The sequence below is a fragment of the Gadus morhua genome, chromosome 21 (assembly GCF_902167405.1).
Source record: "Gadus morhua chromosome 21, gadMor3.0, whole genome shotgun sequence".
Classification (NCBI taxonomy): Eukaryota; Metazoa; Chordata; class Actinopteri; order Gadiformes; family Gadidae; genus Gadus; species Gadus morhua.
Window position 1 is genome coordinate 4,845,707 of NC_044068.1, and position 21,770 is coordinate 4,867,476.

Sequence of the window (21,770 nt, forward strand, 5' to 3'; positions counted from 1 at the left end):
GTATGGGGAGAGGTTGGATCAATGCCTCTAGGTTTTCAGATCTCGAGTTAGGGTTAGGGGTTCCGATGGGATGCGGGTTTTCCCAAGAGTGTCACAATGCACAGACACTCTTGCGCACATTACCAAATGGGATAAGGATTTGAAAACAAGACACTATCCACCACGGATTATTGTGGTCATAACCAAAGAGACCACCATTCTCACAGCCTACATATTTTCGAAAAGAAGAATTTGAAACGTGCTAAAAAGACTGAGTCCCGCTGTATTATTCAGGATGAACTACAGCGTCTATTCACGGGCGCGAACCCACTACTGAGCGGCACGGGGGCTTTGACCTGCTCCGTTTCCGACCTGGGCCGATTCACCCCTCCTTAGACGGCCTGGTAGTCCCGGGCTCCCCCAGGAGCACCATATCGATACCGAACTTAGCGCGGACACCCGATCGACATAGCCCACTGCAGCCCAGAACCCCTGAGCTCAAACGATCCGCCAGCCTCAGCCTCCAGGTAGCTTGGGTTACAGGCGCACGCCACTGCGCCCGGGGAACGAGAGCAGCGCCAGTAGAAGAAATGGCTCGTTCGCGTGTGACGTCATGCAGGTGTGGTACCTTGAGAGGTTTGGATCAATGCCTCTAGGTTTTCAGATCTCGAGTTAGGGTTAGGGGTTCCGATGGGATGGGTTTTAGGGTTTCTTTTTTCGTTGTAAGGATTGAAATTAGGGTTTGGGTTTCCCCCTATTAACCCTTAAACAAACCCACGAACCGAAAAAAAACGCGTTGTGCTTGGTGTGATAGCGCCATCTAAAGGAGTATAGATTATATAACACCAGTGGTAGTAGACCTAATTCAGAAGACTCCCTCTCAATTTCATAACTTTCTATCAAAGGACCGTTTAATAAGAATGCTTTAATTGAATTGGACGAATTGTTTATCCTTTAAATTGGCTTAGTACTTTTAATGCTACAACCAATTGTCTTTTATCATCTTGTTTCCAGTCGGAGTCAATGGAGACCAGTTAGGCCTACCTTTCAAATAAAAATGCAAAAGTAATTTCCTAATAACTGCCGGATATGAAGCAACATGTGTGAATTCGTTGTTTAATATGACTATTTTTGGAACAGGCTTAAAGAAGCCTACTTGCAAACGGAAAGAGTGAATAAAACAGAACGTAGACTACTGCAATGTTTGAGGCCGCAATGAGGTAAAATGTTGGAAAGTAAATGCAAAAGCCAATGGCATTCGTCCTACAATGCACAATAGTATTTTCTCATAGTTAATGATCGTTTTTGTTTCAAGTGTCAGTTATACTAGTAGCCCTATAAACATGTTTCATTCCTTATTTTAGTCTCGACCATATAGCTACTATAATAAGTGTGGACCCGCTGTTTAACAAAACAAACAAAAAAACCTTAACATCAACGACCTTATGGGAGACACTCTTGTGCACGTTACCAAATGGGATACGGATTTTAAAATGAAAACAAGATATCCGCCATGGATTATTGTGATCATGGATGAACCAAGGAGACCACCATTCTCACGTAGCCAACATATTTTCGAAAAGAAGGATTTGAAATGTGCTAAGAAAGACTGAGTCCCGCTGTATTATTCAGGCTGAACTACAGCGTCTATTCACGGGCGCGAACCCACTACTGAGCGGCACGGGGGATTTGACCTGCTCCGTTTCCGACCTGGGCCGATTCACCCCTCCTTAGACGACCTGGTAGTCCCGGGCTCCCCCAGGAGCACCATATCGATACCGAACTTAGCGCGGACACCCGATCGACATAGCCCACTGCAGCCCAGAACCCCTGAGCTCAAACGATCCGCCAGCCTCAGCCTCCCAGTAGCTTGGGTTACAGGCGCACGCCACTGCGCCCGGCGAAGAAGAACAGCGCCAGTAGGAGAAATGGCTCGTTCGCGTGTGACGTCATACAGATGTGGTATGGGGAGAGGTTGGATCAATGCCTCTAGGTTTTCAGATCTCGAGTTAGGGTTAGGGGTTCCGATGGGATGGGTTTTAGGGTTTCTTTTTTCGTTGTAAGGATTGGAATTAGGGTTTGAGTTTCCCCCTATTAACCCTTAAACAAACCCACGAACCGAAAAAAAACGCGTTGTGCTTGGTGTGATAGCGCCATCTAAAGGAGTATAGATTATATAACACATGTGGCAGTAGACCTAATTCAGAAGACTCCCTCTCAATTTCATAGCTTTCTGTCAACGGACTGTTTAATAAGAATGCTTTAATTGAATTGGACGAATTGTTTATCCTTTAAATTGGCTTAGTACTTTTACTGCTACAACCAATTGTCTTTTATCATCTTGTTTCCAGTCGGAGTCAATGGAGACCAGTTAGGCCTACCTTTCAAATAAAAATGCAAAAGTAATTTCCTAATAACTGCCGGATATGAAGCAACATGTGTGAATTCGTTGTTTAATATGACCATTTTTGGAACAGGCTTAAAGAAGGCTACTTGCAAACGGAAAGAGTGAATAAAACAGAACGTAGACTACTGCAATGTTTGAGGCCGCAATGAGGTAAAATGTTGGAAAGTAAATGGAAAAGCCAATTGCATTCGTCCTACAATGCACAATAGTATTTTCTCATAGTTAATGATCGTTTTTGTTTCAAGTGTCAGTTATACTAGTAGCCCTATAAACATGTTTCATTCCTTATTTTAGTCTCGACCATATAGCTACTATAATAAGTGTGGACCCGCTGTTTAAAAAAACAAACAAAAAAACCTTAACATCAACGACCTTATGGGAGACACTCTTGTGCACGTTACCAAATGGGATCCGGATTTTAAAATGAAAACAATACACTATCCACCACGGATTATTGTGATCATGGATGAACCAAGGCGACCACCATTCTCACGTAGCCAACATATTTTCGAAAAGAAGGATTTGAAATGTGCTAAAAAAGACTGAGTCCCGCTGTATTATTCAGGCTGAACTACAGCGTCTATTCACGGGCGCGAACCCACTACTGAGCGGCACGGGGGCTTTGACCTGCTCCGTTTCCGACCTGGGCCGATTCACCCCTCCTTAGACGACCTGGTAGTCCCGGGCTCCCCCAGGAGCACCATATCGATACCGAACTTAGCGCGGACACCCGATCGACATAGCCCACTGCAGCCCAGAACCCCTGAGCTCAAACGATCCGCCAGCCTCAGCCTCCCAGTAGCTTGGGTTACAGGCGCACGCCACTGCGCCCGGCAAAGGAGAACAGCGCCAGTAGGAAAAATGGCTCGTTCGCGTGTGACGTCATACAGGTGTGGTATGGGGAGAGGTTGGATCAATGCCTCTAGGTTTTAAGATCTCGAGTTAGGGTTAGGGGTTCCGATGGGATGGGTTTTAGGGTTTCTTTTTTTATTTGAAAGATTGGAATTAGGGTCTGGGTTTCCCCCTATTAACCCTAAAACAAACCCTGGAACCGAGAAAGAACGTGTTGTTCTTGGTGTGATTGCGCCATCTAAAGGAGTTTAGATGGTATAACACCAGTGGCAGTAGACCCAATTCAGAACACTCCCTCTCAATTACGTAGCTTCCTGTTAACGGGCCGTTTAATAAGAATGTTTTTATTGAATTGGACGAATTGTTTATCCCTTAAATGAGCGAAGTACTTTTACTGCTACAACCAATTGTCTTTTATTATCTTGTTTCCAGTCAGAGTGGAGTCAATGGAGACCAGACAGTTACCTATTAAATGAAAATGCAAAGGCAATTTCCTAATAACTGCCGGATATGAAGCAACATGTGTCAATTCGGTGTTTAGTATTAGTGATTTTGGAACAGGCTTAAAGAAGTCTATTGCAAACGGAAAAAGTGAATAAAGCACATAAGGCCGCAATGCGGTTAGATGTTTGAAAGCAATGGAAAAGCCAACGGCATTCGTCCTACAATGCACAATAGTATTTTAGCGACAGTTATACTAGTAGCAGCCCTATAAACTTGTTTAATTCCTTATTTCAGTCTCGACCATATCCTACTACATTTAATCAGTGTGGACCCGCTGTTTAAAAAAACAAACAAAAAACATTAACACCAACGACCTTATGGGAGACACTCTTTCGTGCGTTACCAAATGGGATAAGGATTAGAAAACAAGACACTATCCACCACGGTTTATTGTGGTCATAACCAAAGAGACCACCATTTTCACAGCCTACATATTTTCGAAAAGAAGAATTTGAAACGTGCTAAAAAGACTGAGTCCCGCTGTATTATTCAGGCTGAACTACAGCGTCTATTCACGGGCGCGAACCCACTACTGAGCGGCACGGGGGCTTTGACCTGCTCCGTTTCCGACCTGGGCCGATTCACCCCTCCTTAGACGACCTGGTAGTCCCGGGCTCCCCCAGGAGCACCATATCGATACCGAACTTAGCGCGGACACCCGATCGACATAGCCCACTGCAGCTCAGAACTCCTGAGCTCAAACGATCCGCCAGCCTCAGCCTCCCAGTAGCATGGATTACAGGCGCACGCCACTGCGCCCGGCGAGAGAAGACAGGGCCAGTAGGAGATATGTCTTTGAGAAAACATGACGTAATTCAATCCAGTTACCGTTTGTGATGCCATCTAGGGGAGATAGGTGGAAGTTACGAGCCTTTAAAATCTTTCACGACAATGCAATCTGTTGTAATTTCTGTTTCTAACACATGGTGTCTCTCTCGGACAGGATACATGGTGAACTAACTGGATAAATTACATATTTTCTATTAAAACGTTTGAAGTTCCTGTAATTTCACGTAGATATATTTGTATATGTTTCTGATTGCAACTGATTGTAGCCCTTATATCATGAATAATACTACATAGGTATAATATACATTACTTTCAGGCGTAACATAAATAACTGGTCAAATATAAAAGGATTCCTATCAGCGTTTGATACGTTGTATTTTTTCGGTTCCAGTGTTTGTTTTAGGGTTATGAGTAGGAAACTCCAAACCCTAATTCCTCCAAACTCCAAACCCTAAACCATAATAAAAATGGAAAACCAAACCTAAGAACCAATCCCATTCGAACCCCTTACACTAACCCTAACCTTTACCGTAACCCTAGCCCTAATACCAAACCGTAGAACCAAAAACCAAACCCCAAACCTGAAACAATAGGAAACCCTAACGCTACTGTCAAACCCTAAACCTGACCTAATATCCTAACCCTAATATCAAACCCTAAACCTGACCTATTACCAAACCATAATACCAAACCCTAAAACTGACCTATAACCTAACCCTAATACCAAACCCTAAACCTGACCTTATAGGGAACCTTAACTCTAATACCAAACCCCAGAACCATAAACAAAACCATAACCCTAATACCAAACCCTAAACCTGACCTAGCAAGAAACCTTAACCCTGATACCAAACCCTAACCCTAATACCAAACCCTAGAACCACAAAACAAACCCAAAACCTGACCTAATGGTAAGCCATAACCCTAATACCAAACCCTAGAGCCACAAACCAAAACCAAAACCTGACCTAATGGTAAACCATAACCCTAATACCAAACCCTAAACCTGACCTAGCAAGAAACCTTAACCCTGATACCAAACCCTAACCCTAATACCAAACCCTAGAACCACAAAACAAACCCAAAACCTGACCTAATGGTAAACCATAACCCTAATACCAAACCCTAGAACCACAAAACACACCCTAAACCTGACCTAATTGTAAACCATAACCCTAATACCAAACCCTAGAACCACAAAACACACCCTAAACCTGACCTAATTGTAAACCATAACCCTAATACCAAACCCTAGAACCAAAAACCAAACCCTCCATCTGATCAAAGCTAATCCATATACCAAACCCTAAGCCTGACCTAGTAAGATTCAATTAACCCTTTTACTAACCCTTTACCTTAACCTTAATACCTAACCTTTGCCCTGACCTTACCTAAAGGCATCGTTATAGGCTACGGCAAGTTGTAGTTTGAACATCACACACGATTGAAACATTTGATATTCGTCTTGGAAATTTGACATTCGGTTTGCTGTGTTTGTAATATAAAATGGATAACAAGTTGCCATAGAGAGTTGAGGGATCACTGTTGTACTTCACAGCTTTTCTTAAGCTGAGTTCCTTCAGTCAATCAAGTCAAATGGATCTGTTAAGCAGCAGTTAAAGGAGCAGCAATCGTGAGCTGCATGTGTCTGACATGCAGCTCACTTACACACACAAATGCACCAACACACACACACAAACACGCACACGCACACACAGACGCACACACTAACAAGTGGGAGTGAGACACACACACACGCACACATACACACACGCAGGCAAACAAGTGCGAGTGAGGGCAAGTACACACGAACAAACACACACACACACACACACATTAACACACATGCACACAACATACAAGTGCGAGTGAGTGCAAACACACACACACACACACACACACACACACACACACACACACACACACACACACACAAACCTCCTTATCTTATGGCTCCCCTTGGGGATTGGCGTGTGGCGGGCCCTGGGGCCTCAGCTGTTGTCTCGTGATGCGAGCCACAAACCCGGGGGGGGGGGGGGGGTCAAAACGGTAGAGTCCCCCAAGGGAGGGGAGATGAGTGGAGTAATGAGTCGGGGACAACGCCAGCATAGCTGAAGTAGCGTCGCTCCCAGGGGCCCTCAGAGACACGTGGCTCACCTGTAGGGCCCCTATCTGTGGTTGGAAGCTGTTACACTGAGAAGCCCCCCCCATGGAAACACATATCTATTTAAGATTGTCGAAGAGTAAAGCTTAGAGAGGTCAGTTGAACCAAACGCAGTCGCTTGGTCAAATGAGAACTGATGAACTGCTGTCAGCAAATCGATTTTCATTCATTTGTTTTATGTGACGGTAAACTGTTTCACTGTCTCTGAGGTGAAGCCAAAAGCACATTCCGTGCAGGACAATCAAGTCCTATTCTGTTCTCTATCCGTCCGACGTTTTAACCGTTAAAGTTAATCACAATTGTATAATTTGCGGTATCCTGTGTTCTGTTTCTGTATCTGGTGGTTCTGGGGGGGCGTAGTGAACATGGATTTGGCAACACCATGGAAAGCATTTATCTTGGGTGGAGCTATCGCGTCACACAACATCCCCCCCCACCCCGCCCCCCGGGATTAATTATATTTTATAAATCTGAAACAAATGAATCAAAGTATTTCACACACCCTTTAACCTTAATGCCTAACACACGTAAAATATTTTCATCAGTTTTTAACGGTGTTTGTAGTCCTAAGGAAAACACAAATTAAACCAAAGAAGTCTTGGCGAGGGAAACAAAAACCACGCCATGCTTAAACAAACAACAGTAGTACCTCACTATACGCCGAAAACAAAAAAGTGAAATCATTCTCGGTGACAATAAGTGAACGTGTAATAACCGTGGGGATTTTGTGTGCATGACCGCACGCGTCTCTGCCTCTGGGTGCGTCGGCGAGGCCCCCGTGACGCCGGGATGTGTAACCCGGTGATGATGACAAGCAGAGATCCAGCTGGAGATGTGCGGCGCGGAGAGCAAGCGGCCTCCTGGGAAATCACCGGAGCCCCAGCCCAGCCGCGCGTCCACTCGTTTAGCACCCTGACGACGTATCAATAATGTGGGTAATTGAATTTTTAGCACAAACACACACAGGCGTCAGGTTTGGGTGGTGGGGATTGGTGCACGCGTGTGTCTGTGTGTTTGTGTGTGCATGTGTGCGTGTGTGCGTGTGTGTGTGTGTGTGTGTTTGTGTGTGACAATGTGTGTGAGCCTGACGATATATGTGTGTGCGTGTGTGCGTTTGACGATATATTTGTGTGTGTGAAAGAGTGTGAGAGAGAGAGAGAGAGAGAGAGAGAGAGAGAGAGAGAGAGAGAGAGAGAGAGAGAGAGAGAGAGAGAGAGAGAGAGAGAGTTTGTGTGTGTGTGTGTGTGTGTGTGTGTGTGTGTGTGTGTGTGTGTGTGTGTGTGTGTGTGTGTGTGTGTGTGTGTGTGTGTGTGTGTGTGTTTGTGTGCGTGCGCGAGAACTGTTGTGTTTTGTGTTTAGCTGTGCAAATACCCTGCTTCCCTCAGGGGAGTTGGTCAGGAAGGATGATCCATTAAATAACAATTATAATCTTGGAAGACAAAGTGGCCGAGGCAGAGGAGGGGAGGGGTGTGGGGGGGAGGTAGGGGAGGGGGAAACCATATAATGCGGGGAAGACCTCCTGACCACCAGTATATGTGTTGCTTCTAGACGACACATCGTGATCTATGTAGCCAGATGTGACGGACCATCACAACCAGATGGTGAACATAGAATCAATAACATAGAGTCTTCACCCTAATATGGGGAGTTTCGTTTTATTTGGGATGGGGGGGGGGGGGGGGGGGGGGGGGGGGGGGGGGGGGGGGGGGGGGGGGGGGGGGGGGGTTGGACCTATATGCGTCTGACGATGCATGTAGATCCTCCACAGGAAAAAATAACTTGAAGAGCAACACCAGGCCTGGAACCGGATTGTTAACACTTATTCCTCTGTAACATCTTTTGGACATCCCATGTTAATGTTTGATTATTATATATATTTTTTTGATGTGCAAGATAAAACGTTCATTATACATTTCCACGTGCATGGAAGTTAATTGAACATCGGAATAATCCATTCTCTACAACACCTCTATTGGAAAATAGAGGCCTTAACAACGACCGGACTTCATTTCAATTTCCCTATGTGTGCGTGTGTGTGAGTGTGTTTGTGCGTGCAAGTTTGTGTTTGTATGTGTGTATGTGAGAATGTCTTCTTGTGTTTGTGGGTTTGTGCGTAGGTATGTGTGCATGCGTTTAATCAGTGTGTATGTATATACAAGAGTGCATGTGTGTGTGTGTGTGTGTGTGTGTGTGTGTGTGTCTTTGTGTGTGTGTGTGAGTGTATTTGCATGTGCTTCCAATAACGAAACAAAGATAACTGTCAATAACCGAGCCGTTGACTTCACATGTCCGAGGGGCAGTTTCTCAGGTCTCAATGGGTGCTGCTTATCCTCCCGTTGACGGAGCCCATCCAGACAATCCAATTAGGGCCAGGGTGTATTGACTCATAAAGCCCGCGCCTCAGGGGGGAAATGCTGTCTCATGCCCTCTCTCTACCCTGTCGCCATTAAGACGCTAAGCATGTTTCCTCTTTGAGCGTCTGACCGTAGCTACGTTCAGGAAGACTACGTTGTTCGTACAGGAAGTAGCGACGATGCAACAGCCAACAGTCTGCCAGAAAACTGAGCCCCCCCCCAAAAATCAGTCAATATTTTTTTACTAACTGACTGCTTACTAGATAGCAGGAAACAAGATTTTTTTGTTGGCTTTCTTTGAATGAAATATTTTGGCATATATTTTTTTATTGCCGTTATCATTTTGTTCTAAGCTCTTGTTTGTGTTGTGTGGTTTTGTGTAAAACAACATTCACAGCCAAACATAAAGAGCACGTCACGTATCAACAAGATTTGGATCGATTGATCATCTCAATACAGTAATGAAATGGCTCCATCTGAAAGGGTTTTGGGGAGGGTGAGTTGATGAAGGGTACATTATATTTAATGAATGTATTGCATACAATAAATATCCAATCCGATACAATGTTGTCTCTTTCAGGGTTTCCAGTAGTATCAATGCATTTAATGTTTTTCTTCTCTACCATGCAAAACTGTCTTTGCATAAACACTTGAGTGTTTAGTCTGTGTGTCTTTGAGTTCATGAATGCATGCACTGGTGCGTTTGGGGGATGTCACGGTCACCATCAATATCTCCAACTTAAAAACTGCATAATATGTCAGTGGTGAAAAACGCGTTGATTTAAATGTGTAAACAGTTGGTGTATTAAAACTTTGAAATACGTTCAAACTTCTGACCATTAGTTATGGTCATTGTCTACTAAAGCTGTTTCCGAAGCATGCAGACAGACTCATACATAGACACACACTAACAGTGTCACACATACACACACACACACACACACACACACACACACACACACACACACACACACACACACACACACAGACACACACACATACCATTACACGCATCGACAGTGCGATCGGTGAGTTGCACTTGTGATCCAAATTGAGTTTGCTAGCTGGGGTTTTCTCATGCTGCTCACACAATGGCATGTATATAAGAGCTGCCTGGTGGCATTGCTTAATTAGGCGAACAGTTGATTCATTTGCACTAATTGACAGCTAATTAAAGGACCAGGGGCACATCAAATTGATGTTCCCTAAGCCGCGAGGCCTTGACCGCAGGGGGTTGCTTGTTGCCGAAGTGTGTTTGCGCGTCTGTGTGTGTGTGCGTGTGTGTGTCTGTGTGTGTGTGTGTGTCTGTGTTTGTGTGTCTGTGTTTGTGTGTGTTGGTGTCTGTACATGTGCATGTGTCAATGTGTTTGTGTGTGTCTGTCTGTGTGCATGTGTCAATGTATTCGTGTATGTGTGCATATATCAATGTGTGTGTGTGTTTGTGTGTGTGTGTATGTGTCTGCATGTGTGCGTTTGTGTGTGTCTGTGTGCGTGCGCGCGCCTGTGTGTGTGTGTTATGCAAACTGTCGAGGTGGCTGCAGGGGGTAGCACCTGTCTCTGCGAGTGACCCGGAACATATGCAAAATGTCTGGAGCTAGAGCCTGCTAGCGCTTCAGCCTACAGTGCTGCAATGTGGAACCGGCAGAGTTGAGTAGACACTTGTAGCACTAGCCTTCTCCCCGTGCAGACACTTGTAGCATTAGCCTTCTTCCCCTGCTGACACTTGTAGCACTAGCCTTCTCCCCGTGCAGACACTTGTAGCACTAGCCTTCTCCCCCTGCCGACACTTGTAGCACTAGCCTTCTCCCCGTGAAGACACTTGTAGCACTAGCCTCCTCCCCGTGCAGACACTTGTAGCACTAGCCTTCTCCCTGTGAAGACACTTGTAGCACTAGCCTTCTCCCCGTGCCGACACTTATAGCACTAGCCTTCTCCACGTGAAGACACTTGTAGCACTAGCCTTCTCCCCGTGCCGACACTTGTAGCACTAGCCTTCTCCACGTGAAGACACTTGTAGCACTAGCCTTCTCCGAGTGAAGACACTTGTAGCACTAGCCTTCTCTCCACGGCCAGCATACACTGATGACAGAGGTCACCAGTGTGTAAAAACGTTGTTAAAAACCTTGTTTATTTCTATCCCAGCTGCAGACTCTTAAAAGATAGATGATAGAAAAAAACATCTTATTCAGCCTTATTTTCCCCTCATCTTTTTGAATCATTATTCAGAAAAAGTTATCTCCACTAACCAAACGCCTGTTATAACGTCACCACCGTTGACATCTCAACTAACCAAACGCCTGTTATAACGTCACCACCGTTGACATCTCCACTAACTAAACGCCTGTTATAATGTCACCACCGTTGACAGGGTGACGCAGTAGAATAGTATTATATTCTAACACCCTAACTAACATGGAACATTACTAAACCACGCAACGAGCAGGTCATCATCCACCCTGATCCGGCACCGGGGCCAAATCCCAGCATGCTCCACTTCCGAGGAGAGGGAGTCCCAGCAGCTTACTGGGGGCCAGCCTGCAGCTCCAGAGGCTCCCAGTTCTCTGCATTGCTGCACGCAGGGGCCGCGGCTGCTCGGCAGGGGATCGGGGCCAGACCGACATGCTGTCTGCTGGACGGGCCCGCTGATAACCCAGGGGACAATGATTGGGGGGGAGACGGGGGAGATGAGGGGAGATGGGGGGAGGGACAGGCCTTGGGAGATGAGTGGCTGGCCGCTGGAGCAACTATTCACCCGCTCAGCCCCTGACCTTCAGTCACTCCGCCACAGAAACAGTCGGGGCCATTGTCTCACCTAATTACTCTGAGAACAGGGGCCCCCGTTTTCTTTCCCCTCTCTCTCTCTCTCTCTCTCTCTCTCTCTCTCTCTCTCTCTCTCTCTCTCTCTCTCTCCCTCACTCTCTCTTCCCCCTCTCTCTCTCTCTCTCTCTCTCTCTCTCTCTCTCTCTCTCTCTCTCTCTCTCTCTCTCTCTCTCTCTCTATCTCTCTGACACTCTCCCTCCCACTCTCTCCTCCCTCTCTCTCTCTCTCTCTCTCTCTCTCTCTCTCTCTCTCTCTCTCTCTCACACTCTCCCTCCCTCTCTCTCCCCCCCCCCCCTCTCTCTCTCTCCCCCCACACTCTCTCTCTCTCGCTCTCCCCCCCCCCCCCCCTCTCTCCCTCTTTTTGTGTGGCTGTTGCCATGCCTGTCCGATCCCCTTCTTCTGCCCAACTGCTAGCCCTCGTCCACTCTGGAAGTGTGCTAATTAGAGGAGAAATGTGCCCGAGTAATTATGTCAATGATGATTACTGGGAGAAGCCCGACGTGAGGGAGATTTTTTTTGTCAAGGATTGTTTGGCGAGAGGGGCCCCGCTCTCTCTCCCTCTCCCTCCCCCCCTCTCTCTCTCTCTCTCTCTCTCTCTCTCTCTCTCTCTCTCTCTCTCTCTCTCTCTCTCTCTCCCTCCCTCCCTCTCGCTCTCTCTCCCATGATTTTCTTTCCCCAAACTTGTTGTATTTCTCTCCCTTCTCCTCATTGTGTGGATATTACGTCCGCACATGTGACGGCATGTGGTCTAGTTGGCCTGTTAGTACACACGCACATGCGCACACACACGCACATGTGCAGACACAGACACACACTCCATAATGCGTCTTCTATGCATTCACATAAGGATCACACCAATGGACCGTCAGCAGCATGACATTATTGCCCTAATTATTACGTGGTGCGTGTATCGCCATTGTGAAACTCATAAAGCCTGTGTTTTGTATCCCCTGCAGGGCTATAGAAATACGTTTTGATCAACAAGTTGAGTTTCGTCACCAAACTCTTAATGGTGAAAGTCCAGCACTGAACAAAACAATTAGCCGCTTTAATGGCCGTTTTGACGTCACCTTAAATCAACGATCCACAAAAAGGGGAACATTGCAATATATCACTAAAAAAAGTTTTTTGCTCAAAATAATAAATGCTATGACCAAATGTGTATCCCACAATAAAAGAACTATAAATAATCACAACGATGCTATAACATATTGAGGCTACTCAGAAAAATCTAAAGGAAGGCTATATACCCTCATTAATATAAGGTTTCCTGTGCGAGATAAATACAAAACTGCTTACATTTATACTGATCCTATTTGAAGAATAATGCAAAGCACTATAATAAAATAAAATCTTTGTGCGTGCGTGCGTGCGTGCGTGCACGCACGCACGCACGCACGCACGCACGCACAAAGATTGCGTCGCGGTAATTGGGCGGCGGTTTCCACGCGCAGAACGTGACAACCTGACGCACGGCCGCCGGTCCGCGCGCTCCCCAGAGGATCATTCACGTTTACTTATTCATCAGCGCCGCCACATGTCGTGCGGATGAGCGCCTCGTGCACGCGCTATCGTGTCATCTCCGCTTCCATTGAAGGCATCTTCCCATTGATGCGAGGGGCCCGTCTCCGCACCTAATTTTCCCTCCAGATGTCCGAAAATGTTGGGCGAATTATTTCTAATCGAATATGGAATGTTATCTAATTTCATGCGGACCGTTTCGGGTAAAAAAGAAACAAAAACGTTTATTCAGCTAAACGAGGCCCCTTGAAACACAGGAGACCCTAACCTCTTGGGCTCTTTTACTGAGCTTCATTTCCAATTCACTTCCAAAACAGGCTCTATCTCATAAATAAATCTCTTTAAATTGACATAAATTAGGCCTTGATGGTATTAACAGATTTAAGTTGGCGGGAGCAGTTTCTGTTTTTATATTGTTTGCCACGGCGTTGTGTTTCCTCAATATCAGACATAGGTTACTCCTCTCCATGTGATATGGTCGAATAAAAGTCAGACACACACACTCGCACCCCCCCCCCCCCCCCCCCCCCCCCCCTTCCGCACGCACACACACACACACACACACACACACACACACACACACACACACACACACACACACACACACACACACACACACACACACACACACACACACACACACACACACACACAATAGCCTATCAACAGATGCGCAGACTGCAAAGACAAAACACTGTGTGAGCAAATAATTTGAATATGCAAATCATGCACACGATATTTGGGCCATAATGGATGATATTAGGGTCTGTCCGTTATTTTTTTTACTCAACAAATTAACCTAATTTAGCGGCCTAGACGCCTATAGGCTACAAGGCTACGGTTAGAAGCTTAATAAGTAACCCAATTATTGGGTAAGACTCGCATAATAGGCTGTAATGTTTGTAAAAAAACAAAACGTATTTTTCTATCTTGGCATTTTTTAATAGCCCTTGGAAGTCTTAACATTGCAATTATTTAATAAAAAGCTTTGAGACAAATAAACTCTATTCAACCAACTCTTCTTTTGATGTACCATTTCTGAGAGCAACATGCTGGTCGTCATATATAGGCCTAACGTTAGGCTACAATTGGAGGGAGGTTTTGTGAATCAGAATCTTTTTAATTTAAATATCCATGGTCAAATTATGAGACCTAAAGGCTATTTTAAGAAGGCATAAAATAAAAAAAAATAAAACTATTAATTTGACAAGAAATAATTCACATTATTTTGGAGAAATGCACAAATTGGATCAATTTGTTTGCAGGATTAAAATAATCAACCGCAATCTGTGAGGGCAATGAGCGATAGGCCTAATAAATAGCGTGAACAACCGATTACATTATTATTATTAAATATACAGGTTGTCTAGTTAAACTAAGGTTGCACTATGTCTCATCCCACGGAACTAACCCTCACTTTCCTTAGTCTACTGTTGAACGTGAAACTCAACTCAGCCTCATCCTCTATGTGATTGGTCGACGCCAGACGACCGCCCCCTCCAGCCGCTGTAAAACCATTGGATAAAAGGTTCCTGGGAGCCAGACTGGTACACACCGTGGTCTGAGCACAGGGGGACTCTATACCCAGGACTTACTGCTATGACAGGTGCCAACGGGATGTTTTCGGACTCTAACATGAAGAGAACAGGGTCCCCGTTAAATCTTGGGATGACACATCCACCAGCCGCCAAGATGGGGGCCACAACCACCCCCACCCCCACCCCCACCCACAGGTGCACCGGGTTCGGGATCCAAGAGATCCTCGGGCTGAATAAAGACCCGCCCGCGGTAACCAGGCGTCCGCTGGAGTCTCTGCCGCCCAGGGCGCACCTGCTTGCGGGCAGAACGGCTCTGGGCCACGGGGGGTCCGGGGTCGGAATGGGCATCATGGGCCACGGAGGAATACACCCGTTTTACAGCCAGCCCGCGTTTCTCGAGGTTCTGTCCGAGGCGCAGAACGTGCACCTGCAGCCGCTGAGCAGGGGGGTCCCGGGGCCGATGGAGACCAACCACTCCAGCTCCGGTATGCAGATGCTTCACAGGCTGGGGGTGTTTGGTGTTAAAGTCCTCATGAGAGACACGCTCCCCTTCGGGGTTTTATAGAAGGGGCTTCGCCTGTAGATCTTCCCTAATGATCCCACACTCGGCCTAGGTTATTTTTCTCGGCCTATTTGTTCGTTACCGTTGGCCACTGTTTTATATCGGTGCTTATGGGGTTTGTGTTGATCTGTACTGTGTTTCTCTGCAGATTCGGATGATGTGAGTCTGTCTCCCGGGGATAATTCGTTTTCCAAATTGTCGTTGAGCCAGAACAAGAAGAGGAAAAAGAGACGTCACAGGTACAACCGTAATAGATCTCCTACAACTTATAACCCGATGATGATAATATGAGTTATAATAATAACAGTAATGATAGTAGCAATATGAAAAATACAAATAATTATAATAGTACATTAAGGTTCATTTTTAATTTGTAATGAAACCATTGACTTTTCGTTAAAACATTTGAAAATTGATTCATTGCATCTTCTGATATTATTATTAGGCTATATATAATACTATATTTATTATTGTCATTATAAATATTATAATTATTATTATTAAAGCCTTTTATTATTAGTCTTTCATCTTATAGTTATTATAATGAGATGCCTTACACTCCTGATAGACAAAGACAACTTGTTGTAAGGAGGTAAATAATTATACAATGATTTCAAATGTAAGATTTTGATAATCTTGATCTCCTGAAATTCGTAAAGGCCTATATTTGTAGTCCGTTGTCGTGATTTTACTTCAGTATACTGAACAGCAATAACGAGGAATGGCGTTGAATCGTATTAGGCCCGAACATCAAACGGAAAATGAAACAGATTTATCCTTTATATTTTTAATCCAAATAAAATAACGATTACCTTCCCAATCCTTCGCAGAACCATTTTCACGTCGTTCCAGCTGGAGGAACTGGAGAAGGCTTTCAACGAAGCCCACTACCCAGACGTGTACGCCAGAGAGATGCTCTCCATGAAAACCGACCTGCCAGAAGACAGAATACAGGTGTGTGTGTGTGTGTTCGTGTGTGTGTTTGTGTGTGTGTGTGTGTGTGTGTGTGTGTGTGTGTGTGTGTGTGTGTGTGTGTGTGTGTGTGTGTGTGTGTGTGTGTGTGTGTGTGTGTGTGTGTCAATTCAGGGTGTGAAAAAATACATTACATTTTTCATATTGATTTATTATTTAATTATCTTTTATTTTCTAACCTTTCTTTGATCCGAGAAGGCAGCTCGTTCAGTTGTATATGTCTAAAGCCACATTTTGTATTTGATCATTCTCTTAGACTAAATTAAGTAAAAATAACCACTATCAATTTTCCTGGTCAATATGTTACAATCTCCCGTTACAAGGAGAACCAAATCGAAAACGGTCACTTTCGATACAGTTCCACCACATGAAGTTAAACAAACAAACAAATGAATGCATATTATTTAACTGGGTCCAATTAAATCTCAGAAGGAACCATGAATACTTTCTGAATGCACCCAAGGAAAGAGAATTGTGACCATGCGAAAATGTATTTAAGATTTATAAGTTAGAGTTTCTACTCAAATATTCACCGATTAACAACAAGCATTAATTTAACCAGTTTCTAATAACAGCATGAACAGTGCAAAATGATCTATCAATTAGGGTACTATTTAGCCCATTTTCCCAGTCCATAACTGAAGTGAATATCAATTATAATGTAGCTGTGGTGTGGAACGTAAAGGGGCGGTGAGGATATGGGGGGGGGGGGGGGGGGGGGCTGGTTCCCCCTGGAGAGGAGTGACGCACAAAGAGAGGAAAACCTTCTAGAATCTGCTTCAAATGGACAGGTGCCCAATCAGCTGTCAATTACAGCTTTCACTGCACCCCCCCCCCCCCCCCCTCAAAACCGTCTTCCACCACTACAATCATTATCATCTGTTGTTATCACCAACACCCTCACCTCCACCACAACCATCGAAAACCATCACCATCAGCACCAGCACTACCTTCATCATCACGGTCATCACCGACACCATCGTCACGACACCATCATCATCATCATTACCACCACCCCCACTATCTTTCTCACCACCACCACCCCTTCCGTTATCACCGTCGCCATCACTATTTTAATCACCGACACCACGTCCATTAATACTGTCACCCCCACCTCCAATGTCTTCATCACTAACATCACCACGACAACCACCTGCGTCATCACCACCAATACCATCATCACCACCACTTCCAACAGCCTCAACACCACCGGCATCATTATCACCACCAATATCATCATCATCATCATTAGCATGACCAACACCTCTATCACCACCACCACCACCACCCTCCCCTTCATCACGATCCATCATAACCCTCCTCTTCACTACTCCTTCTGCTCCCACATTAACCACCACTTCGACCGCGCCGCCGATAATTAGTTAATTCAGGGGAAATTACCACTTTGTGGCCCCGAGGGGCCGACAACAGACTTGAAATGAAACGATAACTACATAGAAATTAATTAGCACAGGTCAGGGGGCCCTGGCCGGCCCGCTCCAAGCCCTCTAATTTCCCATGATATTTGAACGCCTGTCGCGCATCGATCGCGGGTGGAAATTACCTTATTTTTCAATCAGCCCCGACTCACCCCAGGGCTCGTCTTCTAGATCACTGGCTCCTCACGCACACACACACACACACAGACAAAGGCACGGGCAAACGCACACACAGGCAAACACGCACATAGACAAAGGCACGGGCAAACGCACACACAGGCAAACATGCACACACACAGTCCTACGCACACACACACACACACACTCAGGCAAACGCACGTGCACACAGAGATAAAAACACACACACGTACACACACACACAGGCAAATGCACACACACACACACACACACACACACACAAAGACAGATACAAGCACCCATTCAGACACACACACACACACATACAGACACACGCACACGTAAACATACGCACATCCAGACACTCATAAATCACATACACGCAAAACACACGGATATAAACCACTCACACAGATACTCAGACACACACAGACACACACCCAGATACACATGCACACACACATGCACAGATACCCACACACGCAGATAAATACACACACACACACACACACACACACACAAACACAGATAGACACACAGACACGCACACACAGATACACATGCACACACACAAACACAAGACAGAAATGCACAGATACCCACACACGCATATACATACACACACACAGACAGATACGCACACATAGATAAATATACACACACACACACACACACACGCACGCGCGCGCCAAACGCACACACGCACAGTTACTGTTCAAATCATGATTGCTCATCTGAGCAGGATCTTTTATGGGAGTGAGGCTAGCATCGTTCGATCTCACCGAACAGCTTTCAAGGCTTGGCGTTGGTGGTTTTTAATTCCCTCAGCGCCACACACACACACACACACACACACACACACACACACACACACACACACACACACACACACACACACACACACACACACACACACACACACACACACACACACACACACACAGCCATTTTAGTGCATTCATTTTTCCTGTTCTTCCTCATTCATATTCATGAGCTCCAGCCCGGCACGTTGGGAATCAATTTTGGCACTAGAGGAGCGAAGAGGGAGGGACACACACAGACACACACACACACACACACACACACACACACACACACACACACACACACACACACACACACACACACACACACACACACACACACACACACACACACAAATAGAAATAGGCTAATGGAAATATCATGGCTCTTGGTTATATTTTCACATCCAACAAAAAGAAAAAATCTTGGTTTTGCGTATTTTAGTGTTGCTTTGATGATCTCATCCTTTATCGTTTGGTCTATCTCAATGTTGCCTAATTTTGATGAGGATTATCTTTAGCTTCAATTGACCACAACGTATGAGACACATTTAGGTCCAAGGTACGGTACAGTGAATTCAGATACGCGTCCTGAATGAGCCGATAGGGAAGATCTTGGATCGATGACTACAGGTGCACTAGTGTTGACACGGGGAATCAAACCCAGAACCTTCTGCCAGCACACCATCCTACCCCTTCTCCAAAATCCCTCCAAATGCTCCACCGAGTCCTAATCAGCCAATCATGTCGTCCCTCCAGGTGTGGTTCCAGAACCGACGCGCCAAGTGGAGGAAGCGGGAGAAGTGCTGGGGCCGCAGCAGCGTCATGGCCGAGTACGGCCTGTACGGTGCCATGGTCCGCCACTCGATCCCGCTGCCCGAGTCCATCCTCAAGTCCGCCAAGGAAGGCGTCGTGGACTCCTGCGCCCCCTGGCTGCTTGGTAAGGCACTACAGGCTTCAGATAAAAAAAAAAATTGGATATAACCAAAGAAATACAAAAGCCAGTATTTACATTTTGTTTGTTTTGTAACCGTCCACTCATTTGGGCATGTGATTCAAATTTCACTATATGGACAAGATGTTGGGACATATAACTACCTTTGCAGTATGCTTCAACTGTTTCGAAAATGGGTTTTAAAAGAGAAAAACAGAATATGAAGCCTATAAATAGTATTGTAGCCTTCCAACAATCCAGAAATCACAAAATGTCTCTACGTTTACTGCTGGCACGTTTTCTACATCAGAACTTCTCAGAAGTCATTTAAAACGAGCCTACCTGCAGAAGTATTGTTGAAGTATAGGTGAAAAAGATTTGAAATAGGCTATGTATAGATAACTATTGTAATATCATACATTTAAAATGGGAAAGACAGGAATTCTGTGGCACTTTTCAGTCATTGTCATCAACAAAAAAAAAGAAACTGCTGACTAAATTAAATCTTGTTCATAGATTTCCTATTATCTGATGTAATCTACACCTTTCCTTTGTATGGACTATGGAGGTGCATGTGAGTAAATCAATGTCACATCTGAGGAGGGTTTAGGAGCCAATCGCTGCTCATGTTAACAGCCGATACAAGCTTGACCCGGCCAATAAGAGGAGACGGTCGATCTGGGGATAATCCCACTTTATCAGGACCGATTAACTCTGATTTTCTCTTTTGAGACTCGCAATTGATTCCCTTTAAATCAATGAAGTTACTCTAATTGAATGTTAGATTCTTGTTCCCCCTCAATAACGTCTTTACTCGCTTTGAACTTTGTGTAAGCCACAGGCTACTCTGCTTTTTATGTCAAACTGCAGTCTAATAAATAAACTAATAAATATATATCAATCACGTGAACAAGAGAAGCCATTATCAACTTCCAACATCCAAAGATATTTTGACCTTTTTAGATCTTCAATCTCAGACCAAAAAAAACATGTATTATTTTTTTATTTTTTTTGTCTCTATTGATATAATCTAACGGTCGGTACCGTTTCCTCTCTCCAGGCATGCACAAGAAGTCGATGGAGACGCCGTGCCACACCTCCCCGGAGAAACCCAAGAGCACGCAGACGCCTCTGCAGGATCCGGCGCCGGGGGAGCGAGGCGTGGAGTCCGAGGACCAGGAGAGGCCGAGGAAGGACCGCGTTGGACCGCCTCCCCCCGTCTCCATCTCCAAGGAGGAGCTCCGGGAGAACAGCATCGCGGCCCTGAGAGCCAAGGCCCAGGAGCACAGCGCCAAGATCCGGAGGTCCCCCGCGCCTTTCGCGTCGAGTCCCACCGAGACCGAGAGGCCGAGCGGGCAGACGAGGGAGGGGAGTCCCGAGGCGGAGGACAAACACACGGCAGAGCAGTTGACGCACTGAAACACGCGGTTACCGCGGCCTTCTGACGGGCAAAGACATTCTCGTTCTCCTCCTTCTCAAACTCCTTCTACAGCTACATAAATCGACAAATGCAGGGAGGTTTTTCCACAAGATGGCGGTTAGCTATTGAACTTTAAATCCTGTTCATGTGTCCAAGTTAGTTTGAGGATTTCCATTATGTTGAGCTCAAGTGTGTTGAAGCTAACATAGGCCTATTTGGGTTACGTTGAACTATGTTGATCTTCGCATGCAGTAGCACCATGATGATGACTCAAACCGCCATATCCCCAACCCTCATTTTGTATATACTGTATATTGTACATTTTGAAAATTAGCGTTAATACAGTTGACATGGTTAGGCCTATGTGTGATGAAAAATGACTTGTTTGTCTCTGTATAAGTGCAATTGTAGCTCAAATAAAATCTTCTAAATTGTTCTAATTAATGATTTTGTTATTTGTTTATTAAGTATTGTTCCAAATAGCTAAGGCTTTGTTGGTATCCAACCAAACCAATATCAGTTATTCTTATAGGCCTATAGACTGAGATAAAAAAATAATTATATATATATATAT

General features: G+C 45.2%; 1 protein-coding gene across 1 annotated transcript; it reads left to right on the top strand.

Moving 5' to 3' along the window:
* The first annotated feature begins 14,942 nt into the window (after positions 1-14,942).
* On the top strand, positions 14,943-21,640 carry LOC115533930 (visual system homeobox 2). The gene is made up of 5 exons (XM_030344446.1): positions 14,943-15,413; positions 15,639-15,729; positions 16,321-16,444; positions 19,602-19,782; positions 20,837-21,640. The coding sequence occupies exons 1-5, from the start codon at positions 14,990-14,992 to the stop codon at positions 21,193-21,195; spliced, it is 1,179 nt and encodes a 392-aa protein (XP_030200306.1). The 5' UTR covers positions 14,943-14,989; the 3' UTR covers positions 21,196-21,640.
* The last annotated feature ends 130 nt before the right edge of the window (positions 21,641-21,770 follow it).